Source organism: Raphanus sativus, chromosome 9 (genome assembly GCF_000801105.2).
Source record: "Raphanus sativus cultivar WK10039 chromosome 9, ASM80110v3, whole genome shotgun sequence".
In the NCBI taxonomy this organism is placed as follows: domain Eukaryota; kingdom Viridiplantae; phylum Streptophyta; class Magnoliopsida; order Brassicales; family Brassicaceae; genus Raphanus; species Raphanus sativus.
This window is the reverse complement of record NC_079519.1, coordinates 21,189,243-21,217,076: the sequence shown is the minus strand read 5'-3', so window position 1 is coordinate 21,217,076 and position 27,834 is coordinate 21,189,243. Positions and strand designations below refer to the sequence as shown.

Below are 27,834 nucleotides of genomic sequence, written 5' to 3'. Positions count from 1 at the left end.
TATAATTATAAAAATAAGGAAAAATAATATACGTGTATATATAATCTTATTGGATATGACAAATAAATATGAGATTTTCTGACGTCTTTTAATATAAAATCCAATAATATTTTGTCTCTATATTTATTTAATTTTATGTTTAATCATAATTAATGTTATTCCAATAATTAGGGAATCAACCTTATAATTTAAATAAATAGAAGATTTGGTGATGTCTTTTAATATTGAATTCAGTTATGTTTTATTTCTATACTTAGTTATTTTTTCTGTTAATTTTACGTTTAATCATAATTAATGTTATTCTAAAAAATAGGGAATCAACCTTATAATATTATATTAACATATATCATTTGTCTAAACATATAAATATAATATTATAATATATGAGAAAAGTTATAAAAGCAAGTAAATATAATATATATATATGTATATATATATATATATATATTATATATATATATATATATTTATCTGTTATATAAATTAAGTAAAAAGCATGGAATCAACCTTATAATTTAAATAAATAAGAGATTTGGTGACGTCTTTTAATATCAAATCCAATAATGTCTTGTTTCTATATTTACTTGATTTTTTCCTGCTAATTTTACGCTTAATCATAATTAATGCTATTTCAAAAATCAAGGAATCAAATTTATAATTTAAATAAATACGAGATTTTGTGATGTCTTTTAAAGTTTTAATATCAAATCCAGTTATGTTTGTTTCTATATTTACTTGATTTCTTTTGCTAATTTTATGTTTAGTCATAACTAATGTTATTCCAAAAATTAGGAAATTAATGTACTATAACTCATAACACATTCTGATTTTAAGTTAATATAGAAAAATTACTACTAATTTATTGAAATTCTTAAGCCCAATTGAAAATTATACACGAATTGTAAGAATTTTCTACCATTATTCTCGCCATGTAAGATATTTGATTGATTCATTTATCATTGTAAACCCTGTTAATTATTACTATATATCATAACTTTCATCTATTTTATCACAGCCTACAAACTTCAAAACACACAAAGACAATGAGCGCTATCAATATTTTGAGAAAGAAGTATATCATTTCGTTTAGTGATCAGTTTGGTAAATAATTGTGTTTAATTTGGTAAGCTGATACCTTTTTTTGTTTCTCTTTATAGAATTGTAAACGAAGAATTCTGAAAACATTTTTTATATCTCTTTATAGGATTGCAAATGATATACCATGATTTTGACCCACTTTTACCCATGGTATATAAGCGGTTTTACATATATTTAATACGAAATAGGGTCTATTTAGAGTATTTACAGGTTCAGGTACGACTTGGAGAAATATGGTGTTTTTTGTGTATTTTGGAGCTTTTAGATATGGATGGAGACCTTTCCATGGTGAGATTGAGCTGATCTTTTGACATAATATAGATATTTGAGTTAGCATTCCAATGCCACCGGTTTGAGGTTAATCCATCGGTTAGATCAGAAGTTATGTCCGTTTTACTGAAGAGTAGTCAGTCTGCCTCACGAGAGAAGGCTGTCGAGAAGAGAAATGTATATCGATCGATGGAAAATTACCCATATCGATCGATATGAATATCAGGACGTGGGATGATTATGTTTCATGATCGCCAGAAGCCCTAAAGCAACCCAAATTACCATAATACCCTTGGACGAACAGAAATCCTATTTATGTTATTTTAAGCCATTGTTGACGGCTACGTTTTTACCTATGCTTTTCTAAGTTATATTCTATTGTTAGGAGATAAAGGAGGAACTCCAATCAGAGTCCTCCTGGAACTCCATTGGTTTTGATTTTATATTATTTATGTTCTTCATCTATTCATCTATGATTTATGTGACAATTTTTATGTCTGAATAGATCCACCTGTTGGATTTAGGGTTCAGATAGGTTGTGGGATTAGCCCCAACTATAGATTGTTAAGTTGTGATATTCATTATCATGATGAACCCTAATGCTTGTTCTAGAGTCATGAACTAGAATATGATCCTGGAATGAATTAACTTGTTAATCATTATCCTGAAATCATCCTGTACAAGCTAAGATCCTCTAGGGACACACGAGAGCCGGTCTATGATCTTGGTGGACACATATTCAACTCGATCTGAGCTATATCGGTTGATACTCCTATAGAGTAATCGATCGACGACAAACATATATCGATCAATATCGCTGTCAAAACATCGATCGATATTGTCGGCATCAGATCAATAGACGAGTCTTATAGCAAGAGCTACTAGACAACTCTAAGAGTTGAAGCTCTTTAATATCATGCATGCAACTTGTTAGGAATCTATAGTATTATAATTCTGATTACTGATGTTAGGAGTTTTGATGCTCCTAAGTCAAATGATAGTAAAGTGGAAGTAAGTTGTCGAACCAATTCTAAGGGATTTAAAGCAATGAGAATGCAAGTGCCTATTTAATCTAAGTGCAACCAAAGATTTGAATGATTTTAAATTACTACTAATGATTGAATGCAATAAAAGAATTATACTTTCTTAACTAATGGAAAAGAGAACTCATGGGTGCAGGGAATTTGATCTTGGGTGATCAAGTTTCGAACTAAGAAATGCAAATGATCAATCAAACTATCAACCTTAAGCTTAAACACAATTCTAAGCAAGCTCTATGTCTAGATGAATGCTCATTTGCTAACACATCTCAAACATCAAATGTCTTTGGTTGAATAATGTGAAAGTAATCATTAAGAACAAGTCTAATAGCTATCTTAGCATCTTTAACAACAAATATCTTTGGCAAAGTACACTAAAAGCTTAGGAAAGTTGTCTCAGACATTTCATCAAACACCTTTTGGGTGGGAAAAGCCTAATGATCAACTTTTTAAGTAGCTAACTCAAAAGATGCATTATGAATACTCTACTAGCAAGGAACAAGAATGATCTACACTAAAACATCCTAGAACTAGCCTAATCACCCTTAATCTCCCTAACCCATGAATTCAAAAGGTGATTACTCACTAATCTCCATGATTCCTCTTAAACCCATGGTGGATTTCAGATTAATCATGTAGAGAAATAGATAAGAAATCAACAGAAATACAAGAACATAACAAATCAAAATCCAAAAGAGATGAACTTTTCTTGAGAGTTTTGTGTTCTTCCAATAGATCAAAGATCCTCTGCCAAATGGTGGCTACATAGTACTTAAATATTAGGTTTTCCAAGTGCAAAAACGTGCACAACAATTGCAAAAAGGTCCTTGAAAAATAATAAAATCGTGCAGCAGATAACGCGGAGCGACCTCAGAGGGTCACTCCAAGAGGTCGCTCTGGGTTTGGGAGCGACCTTGGTGGGGGGGTTGCTCTGAGAGGTCGCTTCAGCCTCCATTTTTGTGTCTCCGGGCGATGAAAACGCGAGCGGCTTAGGTAGGTCGCTCTGGTTGGGAGCGACCTTGGGGGTCGCTCTGAGAGGTCACTCTGCGGTTCTCGGCCAGGATGGATATGCCTCTAGTAAATTGATCATAACTCCTCCATTACATCTCCAAATGACTTGAAAACAACTCCCATTAGAAAGCTAACTCAATTTCCTGTGTCTCCACAAAATCTTAGCAATAGAAGATTTCTCTAAGGCCTCCATCCATGCTCATCTTTCACCCCCTTTTTGATCATATTGCTTCCAAATGTCTCCAAGAACTCCATGTAGTGTTCCAATACCTGATAGAGACATATGTATGCCAAATGCAACCTAAAACATGTCTAAATCCTAATCTATATGATGCAAATGCTTATGAATGAATGGTTAAAACAATGCAAATATGCAAGACATCAACTCCCCCACACTAGTCATTTACTTGTCCACAAGTAAACTTTCAAGAACCAAGGAGAAGAGGTTTGAAGATGGGGACTCACAATCAAAAGAAACTCTTCTTAGTTCTCAACCTAACAACCTTGCATAATCATACCAAATAGCAAGAGCAAAGATTTTATCCATCTCTAACTTCTCTAGGCCTATCACACCTCCTTTGATCTCTACATTCATCATGCATTCCTACAAGTCCACATCTCTCTAACATTCAGGAAGCAAACTCAATAGACATCTCACAAATGGTCAACTGGTCCAAGTCATTTGGTTTGGTAAGACAAAGGCTTTAATGAAAGTGAAATCAGAGGTTCAAAATGATCTTTTAAGGTGGTTTACTCTCAAAACAAAGTAGCTTTGACATTATACATAATATATCTAAGAAATGGATCAACTCATGCATACAATGTTCAATCTCCATTGTTCTACCCTTTCCCAAACACACAAGATATTCAATTATTCCTCAATGTCAAACCCAACTCACATCTCTCACCAAAAGATCCCAAGAATATTTTTCACATCAGACTCTTTCTTTTTGAAATCAATAAGGGATTTTCACAATTTCAAAACAAATCTCAGCTTCTAACAACTTTGCTATCCCCATTTTTATTCTTTTTTTTTCTTTTCTCTTTTTTTTTCTTTTTTTTTATTTTTTCTTTTTTTATATTTGGGGGCCAAGAATTTTCACAATAAGAGCTAGATACTTCTCCACTTATCCTAAAAAGACTAATTATTTAAGTACAAAGAGTCAAACCTTTCATATTCTCAAATCACAATCACAACACTCACCCCTTTCCTATAGCTAGACAATAGAGTGGCTAATCTAGCAGGAATGAAAACTAAGCATTGTCGTTCCCAATACTCTCAACATTATGCACATGTAAAGCTTTCCAAAGAGGCCTCACTCAACAAATAATGATGGTTTAAAAATGAGGTATGGGTTTTGGGAGTGGAGTACCACTTGAGTTTGTCATGAAGATTGGTAAAAAGGATGGGACAACTCAAGTGTGTATATCCATGACTGAGTACACAAGAGACCATATGCAAGAGACATTAAAACAGGAGCTTGCTTCAAAGAGAGAGTATCAACAGTCAAATGAGTTTCAAGAGGAGCATTCAAGGCGCGAAGTTTACAAGCTTTCCAAAGGGTGCTCAAGCTACTTGTCATGATTACAAAGGTCAACAAATTAAGTACTTAGCATGAGCTCTTTACAAGGTTGAAATCCCCTAATGCATGAATGCAACCTATATGCTTATAGACTCAATCCTAAAAATGCAAATGATGCAACTAAATGATTCTTTTTGTGTTTTTCAAATTTTTTTTTGGTTTTTCTATGCAAATAAGAATGTAAAATGTAATGTATGAGACTCAAAATCATCAAAGCAAACATGATCAAATACTTGGTAACTCCCCCACACTTGAATCACACAGTCTCTGTGTGAGTGAGAGAGAGAAACCCAAAAGAAAACTAAAATGCAGAGAAAAACTGGTATATACAAGGGTAAGGTAGTGGAGTGGTACCTCAAATAGAGAGTGGAGAAGGGGAGTCCTTCCCACTATTAAGAGTGATTTTCAGGACCTGAGAGAGGAGCTCTTGAAGCTTGATTGGATCATCTTGGAGCTCATGAGTGATGATGGCCCTTGCACTTGAGAATGATCTAGTCTTTCCTTTACATATGATCTTGTACTCAATAGCTCCATCCTTAAGCTTCATTGGGTGAAGAGTGAGAGTGTGTGGCAGTGTATCAAGAGGTGGAGGGTGAGGTTCTTTCATCATCTTCTTCTTGACATGAGTAGCCTTTGCAGCTCTACTCACCTCCTCCTTTTTAGCACTTTCCAAGTGCTCATCACACATCTCTGTAGAGGACTCTCCAGCAAGAGTTTCTTTCTCAACATACAACACTTCAGCCTTTGGTTTTTCAATGGATGATGCTTCACAAGTGATTGTTCCACAATACACAGACTTTATCTCTAGGGGCTGGAGAGGATATGAGACAGCTTTGTTCACTTTGAGGAGTGTGACCTTCTTGTTATCAAAGTCTATGCAAGCTCCTACAGCTGTGAGAAATGGAGTGCCAAGGATGAGTGGAAACCTCTTTGCAGTTGCCATCTTTAGGACAGCACTTCAGCCTTTGGTTTTTCAATGGATGATGCTTCACAAGTGATTGTTCCACAATACACAGACTTCATCTCTAGGGGCTGGAGAGGATATGAGACAGCTTTGTTCACTTTGAGGAGTGTGACCTTCTTGTTATCAAAGTCTATGCAAGCTCCTACAGTTGTGAGAAATGGAGTGCCAAGGATGAGTGGAAACCTCTTTGCAGTTGCCATCTTTAGGACAGTGAGGTCAACAGGGATGGTGCATGCTCCAATCTTCATAGGAAAATCCTTGATGAGACCAATTGGGGTTGTAGAAGAAGAATCCCCAAACTGTAGTAAAGATCTGATTGGCTCCATGCTCTCAGTCCCTAGAGTCTTTACCATCTCTATAGAGATCACATTCACACTTGCACCAGAATCAACAAGAGCATCATCAAAAGTGAGCTTACCAAGGGAGCAAGACAAGGTAAACATCCCCTGGTGCTCTTGTTTAGAGAGAGACTTTGGTGGGACTTGTGGGTCAAGTTGCAGAGTAAAGATGTCCAGAAGCTCTGCTACCTTATCTTTGTGAGTTAGAATGTCCTCGATGAGCATCATTTGTACACGAGCCTCTCGCATACCCGAGATCTCTGGAAGCTTTACCCCAACATCACTAAGATCTTTCCTGAACTTGGAGATGACCTTCTTCTGAGCTTTGGTGAGGACCCTCTGTGGAAATGGGAGTTTATCATAAGGTGACTGCTCAACCGCAGTGGTGTCCTCCTACGTGACCATCTCAACCTTGTGTCCATCTCTCTTCACAACCTTAGCTGCAACCAGCTTGTATACTTTCTCCACAATCTTTGCCCCACTTGTTGTCACAATCTGTTGCTCAACCTGTCCAATATCAGTTCCAAACACCAATTTTTCAATCTCATCTACCTCTTTCTTGTGCTCATTCAGCTCAATCTCTGAAGAAGTAGTAGAGAGGGTAACATTGCAGTACTTTGTGGGATTCTGGTCTGGTTTCCCTGGTAGAGTTCCCATTGGCTGCTTGGAGGTGGAAGCCACAGAAGCAAACTGATTCTCTAAAGTCTTGACTGTAGAAGCAAGGTGTGAGAATTTGTTGTTCAGATCAGTGTAGCTCCCATCAATCTTGGAGTGAAGGTTCTTCAACTCATAACCTACATGCTTCTCACTTCTAGTCTGAGACTCTAAGATTTGCTTCAGTAAGGCATCAGTGTTGCTCTCTTGAGGAGCAGAGGAACCAATTGAAGGGTTTTGTTGAGACTGATAGCTGCCTTGCTGGTTGTTTCTAGGCTGATAACCACTCTGTTGGTTGTTGGGATATGATTTCTGCTGGTAGTTGTTGTACTGAAAGTTGGGCTCCTTTTTGTACCAGCTACCATTGCTATTAATGAAGCACAGTTCCTCTTGGCCTTCCAAACTTTCAATTTCATTGACAGTAGGTGGTGTCTCTTGCTGTGGGTTACCAACAAAGTGAACCTGCTCTTGAGTAGCTTTATTAGCAATGAGGATGTCAATCTTATCCTGTAGAGCTTTCAACTCCCTTCTTGTTTGCTTGTCATCTGTCCTATTGGCTCTGTCATGATCTCCACTGTAGACTGCATCACTCTTAACCATGTTGTCAACCAGCTGCGCTGCTTCTCTCTCAGTTCTGTCCAAGAAGTTCCCATTGCTTGCAGTATCCAATCTGGCTCTGTACTCAGGGAGAGCACCTCTATAGAATGTACTGAGCAAACTTCCCTTGTTGAAACCATGGTGTGGACACTGAGCTAGGTAGCCATTGAACCTCTCCCATGCTTCACTGAATCCTTCCAAGTTCTTCTGTTTGAAACCAGATATCTCATTCCTGTAGTCAGCTGTCTTAGAAGTAGAGAAGAACTTTTCTAAGAAAGCATTCTTGCAGTCATCCCAAGTGATGATGGAGCTGCTTAGCAGAAACTTCTCCCTCTGACGTGCCTTGTCCCCCAAAGAAAAAGAGAAAAGCTTGAGCTTGAAAGCATCCTCTGATACACCATTGGTTTTGGATAGGCCACAGAATCTATCAAAGCTGTCCAAGTGGTCGAATGGGTTCTCTGCAGCCAGGCCATGAAACTTGTTGTTCTCAATCTGGTTCAGCAATCCTGACTTGATCTCAAAGTTGTTTGCTGCCACAGCTGGTGCTCTGATTCCTAACAGTTGACCGTTGTTGGTCGGGTGGTCATAAGCACTAATGGGGCGAGCTGGTGGTTGTGGGTCAGCCATGTCAATGTTCAACCCCTGTGTGTGAGCTAGCTGCTCTTCTTGTCTTCTCTTTCTAGCACACTCTCTCTCTAAAGCTCTAATGTCTTCTGCTCTTGGAACTGGGTTTGTTGGACCCTTGCTTCTCAAGTGCATACACCTGTAAATCAAAAGTAGGTGAAGAAAAAGAATCAGTAACCAGCGAAAATAAAAATGACTTAGTCTCAAACAAGCTACTAAATCTCAATGTTTAAATCTACTCATAAATTTGGCAACGGCGCCAATTTGATGTTAGGAGTTTTGAGGCTCCTAAGTCAAATGATAGTAAAGTGGAAGTAAGTTGTCGAACCAATTCTAAGGGATTTAAAGCAATGAGAATGCAAGTGCCTATTTAATCTAAGTGCAACCAGAGATTTGAATGATTTTAAATTACTACTAATGATTGACTGCAATAAAAGAATTATACTTTCTTAACTAATGGAAAAGAGAACTCATGGGTGTAGGGAATTTGACCTTGGGTGATCAAGTTTCGAACTAAGAAATGCAAATGATCAATCAAACTATCAACCTAAGCCTAAACACAATTCTAAGCAAGCTCTATGTCTAGATGAATGCTCATTTGCTAACACATCTCAAACATCAAATGTCTTTGGTTGAATAATGTGAAAACAATCATTAAGAACAAGTCTAATAGCTATCTTAGCATCTTTAACAATAAATGTCTTTGGCAAAGTACACTAAAAGCTTAGGAGAGTTGTATCAGACATTTCATCAAACACCTTTTGGATGGGAAAAGCCTAATGATCAACTTTTAAGTAGCTAACTCAAAAGATGCATTATGAATACTCTACTAGCAAGGAACAAGAATGATCTACACTAAAACATCCTAGAACTAGCCTAATCACTCTTAATCTCCCTAACCTATGAATTCAAAAGTGATTACTCACTAATCTCCATGATTTCTCTTAAACCCATGGTGGATTTAAGATTAATCATGTAGAGAAATAGATAAGAAATCAACAGAAACACAAGAACATAACAAATCAAAATCCAAAAGAGATGAACTTTTCTTGAGAGTTTTGTGTTCTTCCAATAGATCAAAGATCCTCTGCCAAATGGTGGCTACATCTATCTTATTAAAAGAAAAGTACCCAATAAAAAATACCCCTTAATTTTCAGTTTTATTTACAATGGCATGCCATTGAGAATTAACTAAGTTTCCTATTTTAATGCTTGTCTTTTTCAGTTTATTTAATGTGTTTTCCAAAATTATTGTTGTCTTTTCTCATTTAGATTCCTTAATTATTGTTGTCTTTTCTGATTGATAAATGTATTTTCCTAATTTGAATTTAAATAATAGATTTAACATTTAATATTTTTCTAATTTAAATAATAAATTTCCTTAATCATATATTAACCAAAATCGATTTCTCTATATATTTTGTATTAACTTATTAAATATTAAAATCACATAACATAATCAATTTATATAACATATAAATATAATATAAAATAATTTATTCATATATTATTAGTATAATGGTTTCAAAATATAAGTTCAATTAGTTATAAATATTGGATTTGTTTATATGATATACTGTGATATAATAGACAATTAAAATCATAAAATATAATTATTTAACATAATAAATAAAAAAAAATATTTTTAAAAATGTAATATTAACAATAATGTTATAGAGTTTAATCTACATATATATATATATATATATATATATATTATATCATTAGTACAGAGAAAACATTAAAGTGAAAAAATGTTTATATAGTTACGGGTCGAATCTATAAATAAATAACAACAGCGCAAGATTATTTTCTTTAATAAATTTATTTTAATAGAAATTATAGTTCTAAATATGTTTATATATTTTATATTTTTATAAATTTATTTTATTTGTTTATAAGAGATGCTAAGATTTTAGAATTAAAAAAAATATGACCCGCTTTTATATTATTTTAGTTAGAAAATTTAAATTTTATATCTGAATATTTAATTAAATTTTTAATTTTAACTTTTTATTGTTACTACCAAAAATTATTTTTAGTCTAAAATTTATGTTTAAAATATCGTAAATTCATCATTTAATATAAACAAAAAAAACTAAAAATATAAAATAAACACCCGTCCGGTCGGACGGGTCAAGGTCTAGTAGTTCTTAAATATTAGGTTTTCCAAGTGCAAAAAACGTGCACAACAATTGCAAAAAGATCCTTGAAAAATAATAAAATCGTGTAGCAGATAACGCGGAGCGACTTCAGAGGGTCACTCCAGGAGGTCGCTCTGGGTTTGGGAGCGACCTTGGGGGGGGGGGGTTGCTCTGAGAGGTCGCTCCAGCCTCCATTTTTGTGTCTCCGGGAAATAAAAACGCGAGCGACTTAGGTAGGTCGCTCTGGTTGGGAGCGACCTTGGGGGTCGCTCTGAGAGGTCACTCTACGGTTCTCGGCCATGATGGATATGCCTCTAGTAAATAATCATAACTCCTCCATTGCATCTCCAAATGACTTGAAACCACTTCCATTAGAAAGCTAACTCAATTTCCTGTGTCTCCACAAAATCTTAGCAACAGAAGATTTCTCTAAGGCCTCCATCCATGCTCATCTTTCACCCCCTTTTTGATCACATTGCTTCCAAATGTCTCCAAGAACTCCATGTGGTGTTCCAATACCTGATAGAGACATATGTATGCCAAATGCAACCTAAACATGTCTAAATCCTAATCTATATGATGCAAATGCTTATGAATGAATGGTTAAAACAATGCAAATATGCAAGACATCAATTACCTGGATAGAAACCCTAGATCTAACAACCATCCTTCCATCAAACAACTCGTTGCCAAGCTGAACAATTATCTTGTTCATCTTGTTCACTGCTTACTTATTTATTTATTGCATTATAAACTTATTAGCCTAGCTTAATCATATAACTATTAGATTTATTTGGTTCCTTAGCTCCTTGTGGATTCGATCCCTAAGTACTACAATTGAACCTTTTTTTATGAGAGTAATTCACTCCTTGGGGAAATTTGAGTGATATCAAATTTGGCGCCGTTGCCGGGGAGCTTTGACGCGATTAGATCTTGTTTAGTTAGATTTAGTCTAGATTTTGTTACTTTTCGAAAAAAAAACTCATAATTTTTTTTCTTATTTTTCAGGTACATACATCTCAGTACCAGGAAGCAATGAAGGAAGGAGCCTGCTAGTTTATCATGCCTTCATTGCTTCCTGGTACTGAGATGTATGTACCTGAAAAGAAGAAAAAATTTTATGAGTTTTTTTTTCTAGGTACATACATCTTCACTGAAAAAATTACCTATGAAGGCATCTTCTTTTTCTAGGTCGTTCAAGGAAGGAGCCTGCTAGTTTATGCACGATCCGTAAGTTTAAGAGGGATGTATCGTTCGACACCCTCCAAGCAGCATCGATCGATAGCGTACACCAGAAATCGATCGATAAAGCACACCATCAATCGATCGATAACCTACAAGAAGCGGTGATCGATAGAGCCAACCAACTGAAAAAAAACTGTTCATCCACTATTCATCCGGCTACTGTTCATCGCACTATTCATCCGGCTACTATTCACCCAAAATCGATCGATACTGTTCATCCAGAATCGATCGACACTGTTCATCGAGGTACTGTTCATCACGGTACTATCCATAAATTTATTTTTATTTTCATTTATTACAGATATTCTGTTTTCTAAGGTTTCAGGAAAAAAAAAAGATGAACAGTAACGACGTTACTGCAGCAACGCACTGTAGCACGATCATCGAGCGACACTGTAGAAACAACATCTGTGGATACTTGTCATACCCTGTTCTCGCTTAACCGAGACAGCATGAATTCACATTGCCTTCACTAACAAGAAACACTTAAAAGGCCAATGCAAATCTCATTCCCAAGGATCGAATCCAAATGTCTTACAAAACCGTACTAAAATAAATAGGAAACACTTAAAACCAAATCGCCAAGTCTTAAAATGAAATAACTTAAAGAAAACCCCACATCCCGAAATCCAGCACTGCACCGAGACAACTACTCCTGCACTCCATTGAACTCACCTGAAAAGAAAAAGGAGGGGCTGAGTATTTCGACAAATACTCAGTTAGGGAAGCTCTAGGAGCCCCGAAATCAATCACCAACAATCATCACACAACATATCATAAGTATCTAACTTAAACATCCAGTCAAATATAAGCAATCAACAAGAAACGAGGACAAACCCCGACGGTGCCAATATGAGACCATGCCACCTCATTCGGTCCCCGCGTTCCTCATGTTGTCGCGTGAGAACTTTCATAACACGTTGTCTCCACGACATCACGCTTCTCACGCCTTCACGTAATCAAGTTACCGACACCGGTTCACGCTTGATTCGCCACCATGTTCATACGTTTCACGTTGTCTCCACGACATCACGCTACTATGTTACTTCACATACAGGCACGCCGCTTGCCCACTCCGGCGATGAATCATGCCAACTCACGCGATTGCCACATGATCCAACAAGAAACGATGTAACGCCCGAGACATACTTATACATCATTCCACCATGTTACACCGGCAAACATAGGCCTTTAGCCTTTCTATAACTCATAGGTCTTAAACCTTTCTCTAACTCCCTTACATCTTCCCATTATATGTATATATATCCTTCTCATATACCATAACCCCAATCAATACAATCATCATATACAAGCAATCCTCAAACATAATAGATCTATGTCTTTCACACATCAAGAGTCAATATAGATGTCATATGTATAAGTATATATATTTATAGATCTATAGGAATCAACACATAAGGATGAATGATCAACCTAAACACTTCGACCATGATGAGATAATGATAGGAGGAGATAGAGATTGCAACAAGCCCTCACCTTAGCCTAGATCTGAGAGATGAGATAAGAACGGATGTAGATCTGAGTCCTACGGATCCTCATGAACCAGATCCTTACTAGTTGCTGGATCTAGAAGAAAAAGAGCAGAAGACTCAAGGAAACGGCGAGAAGGGACTGAAACACGGCGAGATCTCCTCTCCGGTGGTATTACACGGTTGCCGGCGGTGCTCCGGTGACTCGCGGTGGCTCCGATGGCTTCTTCTCTGTCGACGGCTGCTCTCTCTTCAGTTGGGCAGGGCTCCGCTGTGTTTTCTCTCTGTAGAGAAATACCTAAGGGCTGCCTCCTTTTTATAGAAGAGGAAGGGGAAAACCCTAGGGTTTTGTCTACATGGGCCATAACATCACGGGGCTCGTCATTAACAATTGGCCCAGGGCCCGGGATGTGACAATACTGTAGCATGAAAATCGATCGATACTGTAGTGGAGTCACTGTAGCTACGATTACTGTTCATAGTCACTGTAGCTGAGATTACTGTTCAGAGTTACTGTAGCAGGATCACTGTTCATCGAAAAAGAAAATATAGTTAATTGGTTTTATTAGTTATCTATTACTAACTTTTTAGACTTTTAGTGTTTTATCTATGTTAGGTTATAAGAGAAGATCCAAGGAAGAAGGGTTGATAGACCAATATCGACTGCTGACTGCGCATCATCGGTCGACAGAGTATCGTTAGCCACTTAACTGTGTTGATCGATAGAGCATTAAGAATATTGATCGCCACTTAATTGTGTTGTTCAACATTCACATCTTATTAAGGTATATTGTTTTTCCTTGTTAAATATTGTCCTTATGATTTATTCTCCCACCTACCTTAGGCTGTATGACATTGGTAACAATGTTGTTTAAGTCTAGGAGAGGTAGTCCTAATAATATATTTAAGTTAGCTATTTAGAATAGGGATCCGAGTAGACGATTTCCATGATAATCGACCGATTAGAACATGTCGATATCGATCGACAGTACATCACTTGCATCGACCGATGGTAACTCTTTTCCATTGATCAACACTTAATCTGGTCAGGTGTATCGTTATAACTTGTTAAATTGAGTACTCATGATTTATTTCTCCACCAATCTCTGACTGGATAACACCATTATAGTGTTATTTAAGTCTGAGGGAGGTTCTACTGATATTGTGTTTTAGTTTAAAAAAAAAACAGAAATAGATCCAAGTAGACGGTTGCTCAGCACATCGACCAATGATACTATGTCGATATCGATCGACATCACTTCATATCCACATATCGTTTGTCTCTTCATTGTGTCGAATGTATGTTAGCCATCGACCAATGCGACCATGTCGATATCACTCGACAACACTTCATCAACATCGATCGATTGTAACTTCATTATATCGATCGACACTGAGTAGGTTATCGTTCTTACTTCTTAAATTTTGTACTTCTGCTTTATTATTATTAACTTAGCACCAACTGTGTTACACTGGATGGATTATTATTAAATTAATGATAAGATTTCATGACGATGAATATTGAATACGTTACATCTATTTGATTTATAGTCGGTGGAAGAATTATGTGTTTAAGAAAGAATATTATCTTCACCTCTTCGGTAGTAACCTCACCTTTTTCTTATTTGGGCCAGACAATATATCAATCCCGAACAAAGCCCACAATGACAATAATTTAGTGCAAACGGTGCGGATTGGCTTCAGGCAACACGTGTCGACACTGTGTGAGTCGAGTTTCCATGCTGAATTCCTATGTGGACGCACATAAGAGAAGGAAACCTTCTTTTCTTTCCTAGATATGGATCCGTGTGTTACACGAATTTTATTTGATGTTTTAATTCACGAACACATAAAAAGATTAGAAATATTATTCTCACGTTAGTACTTGAATTTTTAGTATATATGGTGATATTTTAATAACAATAATCTGTTTTCTTACATAAATTTTAATTGATATTCTATTTTAATAATAATGGTATTTTAAATAGTACATTGATATTTTTATTTTTAATAGATACTTCACTTTTTATTATTTTTCAAAATAATATTAGCTATAGTTAATTGAAATATATATAACTGTGAACTCTCTATATTGTTTATATTGTGTAAGACAAACTAAAAACGACACAATTAAAAATATTAATATTACATAACACCAGTCAATATGTTTTATCGATAGTTAACTAAATATCGAATATATTTCTAGATAAAACATCAAATTTATTTACTTTGATATTCATGATGTGACTTTAACATCTTTTCTATATACAATATTTTGTAAAACACTATTGTCGCTATGTTTTAAAAATTTGAAGTTCTCCAGTTGTAGTGACTCTTGATAGTGCGACATATAATTGTAAGACTGGACTTGACAAATAGACCAACTTTTTAAGCTTTGACCTTAACTCTGGTTGATAGTCATTTTATAGAACACTCTTATAGAAAATTGAAGTCTTTTCATTTTGAAAGGTCATCTTGCATATGTCGGTATGAGACTTATTCTAGGAATACAAATCTGTTTTTCCACATAACTTCTGGTTAGGATTTCAGCTTCAATATTCATGTTGTATAGGCGAGTTATTCATAACATTATTCTATTGAAAAGTCTTTCTTTTTTATTTAAATTCCTTAATAGCATGACCTACAACAATCCATTGGAAAGTCGTTCACTTTGATTTAAATTTCATAGTAGCATAAACTACAACAACATAACCAATTTTTATATGTTGATAAGAATAAACACACATAATCATAATCACATATAAGCATAATAGTCACATTAACTTAGTCACAATAGCATAACAGTTGGACAAAATATCCGTAAATTTTGATTTTATCTGTTTCGATATGAACCGAAATTCCAAATATATGTAACTCTACGAAGCAAAGAAAATACTTATATGCAATATCTCTAAGGAAATGAAGCAAATAACAAAATACTAATATTATTAGAATGAATATCTGATATGATCCGTTATATGAATACATATACATGTATGTAAAGACGTATAAATATATATATATATATATATATATATATAATTTTATATAATATTATATTGGATATAGTATATAAGTTTTATAGTACTTTTTAATAAATTTATTAAGTTATTTATTAGAATTTTAAAAGTAATAGATTTTTATTTTTGTAATAAAATGTTATTATTATTTGTCTTATTTTTGGATTTATGATTTATTTACTAATTTTAATTTATTTTTTTTCGGATCGAATCGGATATCCGGTCGAAAATCTAAAATTATCTGAATATCTGAAGCACCGAATATCCGTGTGGCTACAGTTCGAATTGGATCAAATAATTGATTATTATAACAAAATGGATCGGATCAGAATATCTCCAAAAATCCGGATATCCGATTCATGTTCACCATTACATCTATATGTACAAACGGCTAAGTATAATTGTAACAATAACTAATGTATAACAGCATGACAATTATATTCTTTTAGAAAAGTTCAACATCAGTTTAATGTGAAGATCATGATATCTAGTTATTTCCTCATGTGACGACAAAAAAAAAGATAACACGCGAAGATGTAAAAGAACATGCAAGAAAACTCACCAGATATTTTCTTACTCAATCGTGCAAAAATTACTTTTTAAAACACAAATTATTTTTATTATCTTCCTATAAATTTTTTTTAATCATAAGATATAAGTATTTTAAAAAATTTCCTTTTTACTATTAAATCAATTTTAAATTTAAATTATTTCAAATTTGTTTTTTTTATCTTAGTATGTATATTTTATATCATTATAAATTTTAACCTCTTCAAAAATATTAAAAGGAAAATTACTATCAAATAATTATTTGCAACTATGTTTTGTTTAGGATTTTAAAATGGAAATTACTATTAGATATACTTACAATTACTTCTTTAACAAAATTTGTTTTTGTTATTATCTTAATATATATTTTTAATTATAATATAGATTAACACATGTCGCAATCTTAAAAATTTTAATGACACGTATCGCGATCATGTTAATTAGTAATTTTGAAGAACCAAGTTTTATATAATAAGATAGATTATCATGTTTGTTTTTAATAGAAAAAAAAAACAGACATAAATAAAAGAACAAGAGGGAAGAATAATAAAATATGTTTGTTGTGTTCTTGGTATTTTATATTCTTATGTATTTAATTTTATTTGTTTGTCGAGGTACATGTACTTTTTTGTGTTAGTATAAATAATTAGTTTTATGTGTGTTTTAAAATGTTAAGAATTACTTAGCAAGGAAGTTCAATAAAATTACCGTCTCTACAATTGTTAAAGTCAAAGATGGAAAATATAATGTAAATTGAAAATAAGAAAAAATTATTTTAAATTAATGAGATGTATTTTTCCTCTATCATAAACTTTTAAAATGTACGATAATAAATTTTTAACAGAATTTATACATATAAAAAAAACTATTTCATATAATATTGGATCTCACATTAATACTAAGTATATATGCCTAAAATAATGACATTTTTATTTATTTAAAAACTGAAATATTATTTTTCTTATTAGTTAATCAGATTTAATAATATTGTTTTGTTTTAATTTAATTTAAAATAAATTAAACCAATAATTTTAAAAGATATGTAAACTATGATAAGTTTTAATTAAAAAACATATGGTTGAATATGCTCTGTTAGGGCTGGATTGACGGTCGAACCCGCTAACCCGCGGGTTTTAGTTTTGTTTTGGTCAAAAATATGATCCGCATAACACGTAAACAAATAATTTTTACTGGAACCCTCCCATTTAATTTGGCAGATCCGGTATACGCTCTTTTAGGGCTGAGTTGCCGGTCGAACCCGCCAACCCGCGGATTTTAATTTTGTTTTGGTCAAAAAATATGACTTGCACAACCCGCAAACAAATAATTTGTACTGGCACCCGCCCATTTAATTTGACAGTTATCAGCGGGTTATAAATTTTTTATAAAATGATTATTTAATTTAATTATTATAAAATATATATTTATAATAAAAATTATATATTTTAATTTTTTTTTTAAATTACCATATTTTAAAAAAAAATTACTTTTCTTTTCATTTTTTAAATACTTTTCGGATTGGCGGGTACCTGCAATCCAAAATCTACCAACCCGCACCCTTCCAAATAAAATATTCATAATCCGTATCCGCAAATCAATTTTTTCAAATATACCCGCCTTTTGAACCGGAACTAAACCGTAAACCAAATACATCCAAATTTTTAAAATAAAATTATATACCCACAAATATTAATTATATTTAGTTTCTAAATAACTATATATACTAAAATACTATTTATTAATCAAATTACCCAAATATTTTTATCCATAAATTTAAAACAGAAGTTGGCATATTTATTTATTTATATGTAAACATAGTAATATAAATGCTATTAATTGTTATTGATATTATATATATACATAATGGTATGAGGCATGGGGAATCAAAGAATAGTTATAGATAATTACATGCCAAATACTGGCGGTTGTTATTCAGAAACGTGGATTATAAATTGAACAAAAATTATTTTCCTAGAATATAGGAAGGAGAAGTTTTAATAAACTGAAGAATTACGTGTAGGTATTGGAGTATATTTATATGTGATTAATGGTAGTTAGTTATTAAAAAGTAAAATTTAAAAAGTGGACACAACTAATATCAACTGGTCATGCTAGAAAATTAATAGAATAGATACAACTCTTTATATTTAAATATGCGACTATTTTAAATCGAAAAGATGTGATATGTACATATTTTAACTAAATTATAATCTAAAAATTGTAAAACAAATATAATTTTTAGTAGCATCTATAAATGAATATAGACACATGAAATATATATTGTAACTTTTGTTACAATGAGTTTGTTGAAAACAAAAATAAACAGTATTTGTATAAAAATATTAGTTATAAAGTATGATATATTTGTTTTTATAAAATGAGCCCCGTGCGACATCGCACGGGTTCGTGACCTAGTATATATAGAAGAAAATGCCAAAAAAAAAAAAATCTACTGTATACTTTTTGCCAAAAAGAAACTTAATTAGTGAGCTAAATAATTGCTAAAAGTAACATATTTCCTATTATACTCAACAAGTTTATTATAATCTATATAACTGGTACCTAGTTCCTAGCAAACTAGTCATATACAATCATTGTTACCATCAAGATGACATTTCATTATACACTTACCAAACGGATACAGAAAAATATATAACTGAAAACATGAATAACCCCAAAACGCATAATGAAAATATTGTTTTCAACAAATTAAGAAATCTATAACGACAAGTCTTTTCCTCCCAAAACCCATTTATGCTGCGTAGAAGTAGCTTACAGAGATGCATACATTTTCTTGATTATAATAACAGTTATGCAACTCAGGAGCCACCGATGAGGTACCACCAAGAGTCCTTCCAACACCCTGAAATGAAACCTTAGGCTTCTCTCTTTCCTACAAATGAGATGAAACAAGACATTACATGTTGTTGGTTGATGATGTATGGATATGAGTATAGAGAGGAGAGAACACTAACTGGACATTTCTCTTCCCTTCGCATCAGATTGACATGTACAGGAGCTCTTCTATCTTCAGGCTCAAGCTCTTTTGGACACTCAGACTTTCGAATACTCTACAGAACAAAAAAACATAAGTCAAACAGAGAAAGGACAAGAGGACATTTTGGTTCAGGTGTAGTACCTCGAGAAAAGAAGCATTGTCTGGATCATCCAACTTCCTCAAAGGACTATCATCAATGGTGAAACCATCAGACCAGAAGATAATGGTGTGAGCCACAGGGTCAGGCTGTTGAGGAGGAGCAGTTGAAACACTTTCTCCACCAGAAAGCAACCTCCCTGTTCCTGTAAAGCTTCTGGAACTCGAAGAAGAAGGAGTCTCAAGAGGTCCTTCAACGGCTCCAAGTTGTCTAGCTTGATTGAATATCTCATCAACATCATCTTTCTTCGATGGATTTTTTTTTTCTTTTTTACGGCGAACGGCTATTCGATGGATCTTCATTGAGTCAAAATTAAGCATCCACTTACTACATATAATCGATATACATACAAAAATACACATTTTCCATGTAAGTATACTTCTATAAGGTAGAGTGGTAGACTAACGTGGATCCAAAATCAAATGTACAAATGAGATGGTTGTTGTGTTACTTCGGTTTACGGTTCAATTCGGTTTGGTTAAGGTGGTTGTTGGTTAGAAATATTGGGATGAATCGGTTTAGTCTCAGTTTAGAAAAACTGAATTAGGCAATTAGCTGATGGGTGAACTGATAACCGAATTAATTTCGAAATGTGATATCGGTTCAGAACTTATAGCTGAACATTTCAATTTGATTTGGAATGTTTTCGGTTCAAAACCGCATGTCTAAACAAAAAAGAGTACGAAGCTTTAGATTTTTTTTTGGTTGGTACGAAACTGGCTCTCTATCAAAACCAGAAGGAACCGAATCTTAGCCTACCGACATTACTAGATAAGAGGTCACATGCATGCTTCTTGGAAGACAGTGATGGATGGCAACAAAATTTCAGAATGATTCAAAATTAGATTATAACTAAGAAAAAAAAGAATCTTCTGTCAACCCAGTTTCTATGTAGACAAGTTCTTTTAAACTAAATGTTTACCTGAGAGGATGTTATTCATGAAATCCGGTTCATATCTGTAACTTACAGAAGGAGTTTGATGTTCTGCTCATATGTCTTGGCTAATTGCACTCAATATCACAAGCTTGTTAAGACAACAATGTCTTCTACTATCAAGGATCAACACTAAGGTCCCAAGTTTGTTTGGTGACTTGTGAGCATCATATTTTTGGTTTATTTTAGAAGCGTCTCTAATATCACAATCCACAAAAGTGCTTTAAGTAAATAATTTTTACTTATCCATCCAAAAATATGGTTACATTGGGAAGCAATCTGCACCATAAATGCATTATTTTGTTTTAGAATGTATGATGATTCACTCTGGAGCATGCTAGTAAAATGACAAAAGCTTCACCAAAGAAACCATCTCTTCCAAGTAGAAGGTTTCGCTGGCTGATCATGCGCTTCCTTTTTCCTATTTTCCATTCCTTGCTTCAGTGACTCCAGTCTTTTCCTGTCACATCCATGAAATGAAAAAGAACCTTGGCTTTAAGCTAACAAGTAGACTCAAATCAAACAGAGTTCACCACATACAGGGAATAAAACAGTTACACATAGAGATGTAGAAACAGCAAGTCAGAAACGTAAAAGCAGTTTCGGTAATGTTTATGGGTTCAACTAGTCGCATGCAGCATGTTAGTGATAATGAATATTGCTATTCTATAAGATAAGGTATCTTTACAGTACTTGATATCCGTCATACGACCGTGCAAACTCCATCTCCGACGAAATCCTTCAATTCCTTCAGCTCCACTTGCTAGAATCAAGTGCCTGATGATTATAAAAAGAATATTAGTCAACATTTGGATTACTAGCAGTTTGTGAGATTCCAGAAACAAACTCTTCTCATAAATATTATCCAAAACAATGAGCTTGATGTTATATCTGAAAATTCTGTGTCACTACACAATGTTCAAGAAAGAGTACCTTTCTAGTGATGTGGCTTCAGCTTCAAGCTGAGTAATCCTTTCCTTAGCAAGATCAATAGGCATTGACGATCCTAACTTGTATTCGCTCTCTTGAAGCCTTATTCTCAATACCTTGTCCTAGAGAAAAAAAGAAGATTATAACAAACAAAAAAAACTCAAAGAAATGAATATGAGATATGATGAATACATAAATATAATCTGAGAAGAGGGTTGATGTGGAGAAAGATAACATTACCCTGTTTTCAGCACACTGTCGATACAAGGCAAGCTCATCTTGGCAAAATGGTTCAATATCATTAATTTGCAAGCCTGAAACCCAAGAAACATAATCAAATTCTATACACTGACTGACAGATGGAATGTCATCTTTATAACCCAAAACGAAAATACACTGAGTTTGTAACAGGTAAACAGGAGACTTACATAGGAATAGATTCCTCAAAATACCATCGCAGAGTTCAACACCTTGGAGGACATGTGAAGCAATTTCAGGAGGGATGACAGGAGATGGAGGACCCATCATTAGGTCGTCACCGACCAGTATGGTTTCTTCCATCATTGGCTGTGAATCAACTGAGGAATAGTAATCACCAGTGTTACAACTTCTCTCATATACATATATAAAAATGGACTCACAATCCAAAAACTCTCGTCATAAAGGGACCTCAAATTCAATTTTTCCAGAATAAGAATGCACAAAATGGTGACGCAGATTGTGGCCTAAACGAGCTATATACTAAGAAGTTTTAGAACAAAATTTAACTTAAAACTAGCAACCAACACAAGGTTTTACCCGCAAACACCATAAACGTTTTGTAAAATTTCATTTCATTTCATGATCATATTTCATTAAGCTGCCAAAAATGTCCATTTCATCACTTTGCAGTCTAATTGCACCAATAACAGAAAGAAACGGCCTTTCTTGAAGCAAAACAGATTAATTTATTTTTTTTTCCATTTCTCAAAAATCATTCACTTACCATCCATGGCTGCCGCGTATCAGAACAGACCAAAACCTGTGAACCCTGAAAACAAAGAAAGACAAGATCATACACTCATTCAGGCATTTCGTCGAACAGTTTCGAAGCAACGCAATTGATTGTACCCGTGCGAGAATTAAAGATGGAAAAGTCAAAAAGCGTTTGCTCTCAGAGAAAATTTTCAAGTAAAACTGAGAAACAATATCCAGCCGCGGCAGCAAGGTTTACCTTCGAGGTGCTGATACACTCTTGTTTGGTAAGTGCAGAGTCTGTCTGAGAGAGACTTTCGGTTTGAGGAAGGTTTCGGTCAAAGGGAAGTAAATTTAGCTTACGATGTCTCGACTGCTTAATACGACGCCGTTTGAAATTAAAACTAGTTCTCGTCTCGTCTCAAGGCGTCCAAACTAACTACTGTCGTATGAAAGATAAAAATTCGATAGTATGCTAATCTTTTGATACAAGAGCTCTTGCTTAAAGTTCAGCTGAGCATCTTTAACAACATGCTCAAGCTTTGACCTAGACAAGAAGTAAAATGCAATGAAACAGAAACAAAACTGCCTTGTATACATATGTTATTGTTCCTAAGTTATGGTTTATCAAATGTTATATCTGTCACTCAAAATCTAGCAAAGGCTTCTTGGAACGAGCAGCCAAATTATGTTCCCTCTGCTCTGCCACACTGCGAAGAGCTCTGCGTCGAGCTTCGGCGCTTTCCAAGTACTCTTGTATCGGAGGGAGAGTCACTTGTTGTTGTTGTTGTTCTAGCCCAATTGCTTTTGCTCGACGAATCAACTAATACATTCAACAACGCATAAAAGGTTAACGTCTGCACTTATGTAGCATTTAACCAAATGCAGAAGAAGACGAGAGTTTTAACCTTTGAAGCCCATGTTCGTTCTGCTCCTTGACATAAATCTCGAATATCCCTGCCTGACATTCTGCATAACCAAACAAAAAAACAAAAGTCCGTGTGGATTCATTACAAACTTTAACATGATTATGTTAAAAAAATTAACAGTTAAAAAGACTTTACGCTTCTGTGGCCTGTGCAAGCTGGACTAGTTCAGGCTTTGAGAGTTGTTTTGCGTACTGGGCGATGATTTCTTGACGGGTTTGTAAGTCAGGTAAGCCAAACATTATCATGGAATCGAACCGGCTACAGATATACACATAGAGGACACTGGTCAGGATACTGCAGCCATGACTTGAAACCGGTTTTAAGAGGTTTAATTGCGTTACCTGATCAAAGCAGGATCAAGGTCTTGTATTCTATTGGTTGCAGCAATCACAACCACTTTCTTGTCCTGTTCAAATCCATCAATCTGCAGAAAAAAACATAGACGAAGCAGATTCAGCATAACCGACAACAGGTAGTCTCTAGTGGATATGTGGTATTAACAATCTTGTGCGGCTTACCTGCCTTAGTAGTACCGATAAAACTCTACGTGTTGCTTCATGCATCTCACTATCACGAGAGATTGCAAAGGCATCGATCTGAAACGTTACTTAGACAAGTGAATTTTTCTAATTCATGGTCGAATCTTGAAAGGAGAAAATGTTTACTTCACCTCATCAAGAAATATAATTGCACCATCAGAGAGCTCGTTTGCTTGTAAAAACACAGCCCCAAGAAGCCGCTCGCTTTCACCATAGTACTTTGACATTACAGCTTTAAGCGGAACATACAGCAACGGTATGCCCTGACACCAAATTGCCAAATGGTTAGGGCTCAAGTGTTCAAATCCTTAAAAAGAGAGCAGGTTCTAGAATACTCACTGCTTGATTAGCAATGACACGCGCACAAGATGTCTTCCCAGTTCCTAAGTTTAGAGTTTAATGGACTATCAGCAATATTGCACAAGATGTCTACAAAAAAATACACTCTCTCTTCTTTTGGCTAACCTGGCGGACCCTCAAACAGCACAGCTCGGGGTCGGTTCGATTCAAATTTACAACGTGTACCACGTACTATATCATCATATACTTCAGGACTATGAAGAGCCATCAGTATCGTGTCTTCTATCTCTCTGCATCATGATAAGAAGCTATTATATAGCAACTTTATGGGATAGAAGAACAAAAGTATATAAACCGAAGCTTACCGCTTTTGCTGATCATATCCAGCGATATTGTCCCACGAGATCTCATCGACAGAATCATCCCCAAGAGGTTTGTTAACTCCATAGATTCTCACTCCCATCGATTCCAATTGAGAAATAGTTTTGTCCGTAGATGTATCACGTGCGCTACCACTTCCTTTATTTTGTCCAGGCTTTGTTCCAGATACTTGCAAAGCTGAAACAAAAGCCTCGCGTTCTTCACTAGTCAGGCTTCCCTTCTTTATAAACTCAACTTCCTGAAATCATTTTGTAGCATCATTAAGATTTGATGTCTTGATCCGAACGAGAAATGAAGCTTACCACTTTATCGGAGTTAAGTAAGGAGCCAAAGATAAGAATGCACAGGTCTTCATCTGAATCATCCTCACTTGCTCCTTGTTCCTTCTTCTTCTTCTCCACGCTTTGAAGTGTGATTTGCCATGCGACAGGACTGAAGTAAACAAGAAAGGAGTAGCATTTCAGCTTTATGACATCCATCAGGCTTACAAAAAAAAAACGCTTTTAGGACAATTCTTTTGTAGAACATTACCTGTCCCAAGCGCGCAATATCATGTCTGAACCACCAGTGCGATCTGAGACTTTAACTCCTAGTTGGGATCCAATGTTTGCTATTAACTGCGCCACTTCGCATGTGGAAGGAACTTGAAACTTCAACGTAATCTACAACACAACACACAGTCTTAATCAAAATCATGCCTTTAAAATACACTTCCAAATCACAATCAGTTATCAAAAACTAGAGAGAAAGTCTAAAAAGATGTCAATGCAGAAACCTTTTGGCCCCTGACAGAGACATTGAACCGAGGGCAAGAACCATACTGAGAGCCTTTACTTAGTATTAGCTCTTGGATTCGAGCTCGCTCTTTCTTGACAATGTCTGCATAGTTTGGTGGAGGATCTGCTGGGACAGATGACTTGCCACTAGCCTGCAATAATATCAAATTTTTAAACTAATCGTTACACAGAACCAATTCATCTATCAACACCGGTGATTCAGTTTTTTATGTGTTAAAAGAAAACCTCATCTTTCTTGGCAACATCTACATAGTGCTGTGGAGGATGATCCATGGGGGAAGATGACTTGTAATTAGCCTAACAGAGGTCAAGTTTCAAATCACAATCAGGAAAAAAAACGTAACAGGTATATACTGATGTTGTGTGTTACAAAACCTCATCAGAATCAGCATAAGCTGCTACTCCAACGCTAAAGAGAGCACCAAAAACTGCAGGCGACATAGAGAAGCATGGAGAATCGTTTAAGGTGCTGCAAGATCTCAACACATCACTTGCTTTCGAATTACTCTGCTCAAAGGAGGTTCCTGCATATTAAAAAGTCGGATCATAGGTATTTCTCAACAGCTCCCATTCTTAACAACCAATTAGAAGAATCAGAAGATCATTCGAAAACCAAAAAAAAAGAAAATGGTGTGAATCATCGTACCGTGATGGAAACATCGACGAAGCTCGCGTCGTCCACGTGGGTGCGAAGGAGGGTGAGAGAGAGATACGCGAGCTGCTCGAAACAATCGGTGTAGAACCGCCATCGGATTTTGCCTTTACACAATTTCTCCAAGGAAGGGTTTTATGAGGTTTTGTTTTCAAGGAGATTTTACAAACCAAAATGTTTATGCGATTACAGAGGAGAGAACCTTCCAGAGATAACCAACCGGTTCTTCTCAGTATATACCGTTTCTTTTTATTCAACCAGTATACCAGTTTAAGAGATGGGTTTATATGGTATGCCCCGGTTGAAATGATCTCACTATTAATTAAATAATTGCTTTTATTTTTTAATAAATTGTTTATTATTATATTCGGCGATTTATTAGATTAAGCTATGCAAAAAATGAGATACAATTAAATTTCAAATTTCGCATTTTGACTCTTATCAATTAGCAAAAATTAGTAATTTCAAAAGAGCTTTTAGTTTTTTATGGGCAACAGGAGAGTATGCCCAAGTGTGATTTTTTAGTCTAGCCAAGTTCATAACCATTACCATCATTAAAATCAATTTAAAATTGGTAATAAAATATATTCTGAAGAATAAATAGTCAAAGTGCTGACTGGATAAGTCAAACAATCGAATAAGTTCCAAAATATTATACAAATCATAATTTTTAGTAATAAATGTAAATTTGAATTATGTTCAAAAAGTGTAAATTTAATATAAATTTATATGAAAATAAATTTATTTATTAATCAATGTGTAATTATAACATGATAGTTTTATTTTGTTTACATAACCAAATGAAATGAAACAAATTAAGAAATAATTAGAAATAACTTGATGGAAGCTATTTTTATCCGTCTCTAATTATCTCACAATTCATAAGCATAACTCTTTTTTTTACATTATAGGTAATACCAAAAATAGTCTGTAAACTTTCTCAACACTGGTAGAGTTTAAACATTTCTCAAAAAAAAAACACACGAGTCTGAAAATAAATCAACCATGAACCAACCCTAAAAGTATTTCATCTTGGATCCAACAGATATAATTCACACATCTTGATAACTTCTTCATTCTTTTCCCCAGTACACCAACATCTTTCTCTTCCGATGAGATCCATCTTCCAATGTTGCATACCGTTCTCCACCCAACTCTTCATCAGGCACTTGCACTGTTTGCCAATCTCAATCGTCATGCTCTTCATTGTATACAACAACATATTCATTGCTTGGATCGTATGAGTCAGAAATGTACCGTTCTAAGTCCGCTTGAACAAACACCACAGGCGGCTCATTGTCCAAAACACTTACTACATTAACATGTTAATACATACATCCAAATCAATGATAACTTAAAACCAAAACACTTACTCCATTCATCTTTTCATGCTGGAAAAATAGCTTATACAAGGATAATTTGTTACTTTCACCTATATATAAGATTTCTTCAAAAGAAAATTGTGATATTTGTCCTTAAATTTCCTTCAAGACAATGTTTCTTTGACCATTAATCTCAAAATATTTGGGTAAATTTTGGGCAATTACCGATGAACCAAAATTTTTGAATCATAGTAAATATAAATTGAGTTGGATGGCGTGGATCAGATACTTGTATCATATTTAACTAGAAGAAC

At 34.7% G+C, this 27,834-nt stretch overlaps 3 protein-coding genes and 1 non-coding gene across 5 annotated transcripts; 1 reads left to right on the top strand and 3 right to left on the bottom strand.

The window, feature by feature from the left end:
- Positions 1-5,947: 5,947 nt before the first annotated feature.
- Positions 5,948-8,314, bottom strand: LOC108824933 (uncharacterized). Its single transcript, XM_056994886.1, has 3 exons — positions 7,321-8,314; positions 6,716-7,014; positions 5,948-6,643 (listed from the first exon to the last, which is right to left on the bottom strand). Exons 1-3 carry the CDS (start codon positions 8,312-8,314, stop codon positions 5,948-5,950), a joined length of 1,989 nt encoding a protein of 662 aa, XP_056850866.1.
- On the top strand, positions 7,689-7,796 carry LOC130500448 (small nucleolar RNA R71). The gene has a single exon (XR_008939073.1). It is a non-coding gene; the product is annotated as a small nucleolar RNA R71 (small nucleolar RNA).
- Positions 8,315-20,933: 12,619 nt separating the features above from the next.
- Positions 20,934-22,957, bottom strand: LOC108825579 (uncharacterized). The gene is made up of 7 exons (XM_018598898.2): positions 22,860-22,957; positions 22,632-22,676; positions 22,075-22,224; positions 21,887-21,960; positions 21,650-21,768; positions 21,410-21,493; positions 20,934-21,176 (listed from the first exon to the last, which is right to left on the bottom strand). Exons 2-7 carry the CDS (start codon positions 22,636-22,638, stop codon positions 21,074-21,076), a joined length of 537 nt encoding a protein of 178 aa, XP_018454400.1. The 5' UTR covers positions 22,639-22,676; positions 22,860-22,957; the 3' UTR covers positions 20,934-21,073.
- A 93-nt stretch (positions 22,958-23,050) lies between these two features.
- On the bottom strand, positions 23,051-26,381 carry LOC108826238 (uncharacterized). Of its 2 annotated transcripts, none has more exons than XM_018599623.2 (15): positions 26,193-26,381; positions 25,922-26,070; positions 25,772-25,843; positions 25,525-25,665; positions 25,281-25,411; positions 25,052-25,181; positions 24,734-24,987; positions 24,534-24,658; positions 24,408-24,451; positions 24,200-24,331; positions 24,048-24,125; positions 23,871-23,953; positions 23,665-23,787; positions 23,509-23,569; positions 23,051-23,423 (listed from the first exon to the last, which is right to left on the bottom strand). In XM_018599623.2, exons 1-15 carry the CDS (start codon positions 26,293-26,295, stop codon positions 23,244-23,246), a joined length of 1,806 nt encoding a protein of 601 aa, XP_018455125.2. In that variant the 5' UTR covers positions 26,296-26,381; the 3' UTR covers positions 23,051-23,243. The 2 variants fall into 2 exon arrangements, with proteins under 2 accessions (XP_018455125.2, XP_056849712.1); XM_056993732.1 differs by having other exon boundaries at positions 25,525-25,677; positions 26,193-26,380.
- Between the last annotated feature and the right edge of the window lie 1,453 nt (positions 26,382-27,834).

Bases quoted from the DNA above. Each gene is read 5' to 3' on its own strand.
- LOC108824933 (XM_056994886.1), bottom strand. From the start codon at position 8,314: ATGCACTTGAGAAGCAAGGGTCCAACAAACCCAGTTCCAAGAGCAGAA. The intron at 7,015-7,320 runs GTAGCTGGTACA...TTGCTTCTACAG, and splicing joins GTGCTTCATTAATAGCAATG to TCAAGACTTTAGAGAATCAG. The intron at 6,644-6,715 runs GTTGAGATGGTC...CCATTTCCACAG, and splicing joins TGAAGAGAGATGGACACAAG to AGGGTCCTCACCAAAGCTCA.
- LOC108825579 (XM_018598898.2), bottom strand. The intron at 21,769-21,886 runs GTAATGTTATCT...TTTTTTCTCTAG, and splicing joins GACAGTGTGCTGAAAACAGG to GACAAGGTATTGAGAATAAG. The intron at 21,494-21,649 runs GTACTCTTTCTT...TATAATCATCAG, and splicing joins GAAGCCACATCACTAGAAAG to GCACTTGATTCTAGCAAGTG.
- LOC108826238 (XM_056993732.1), bottom strand. From the start codon at position 26,295: ATGGCGGTTCTACACCGATTGTTTCGAGCAGCTCGCGTATCTCTCTCT. The intron at 25,182-25,280 runs GTAATGTTCTAC...TGTTTACTTCAG, and splicing joins ATATTGCGCGCTTGGGACAG to TCCTGTCGCATGGCAAATCA. The intron at 24,126-24,199 runs GTGAAGTAAACA...GTAACGTTTCAG, and splicing joins CAATTATATTTCTTGATGAG to ATCGATGCCTTTGCAATCTC.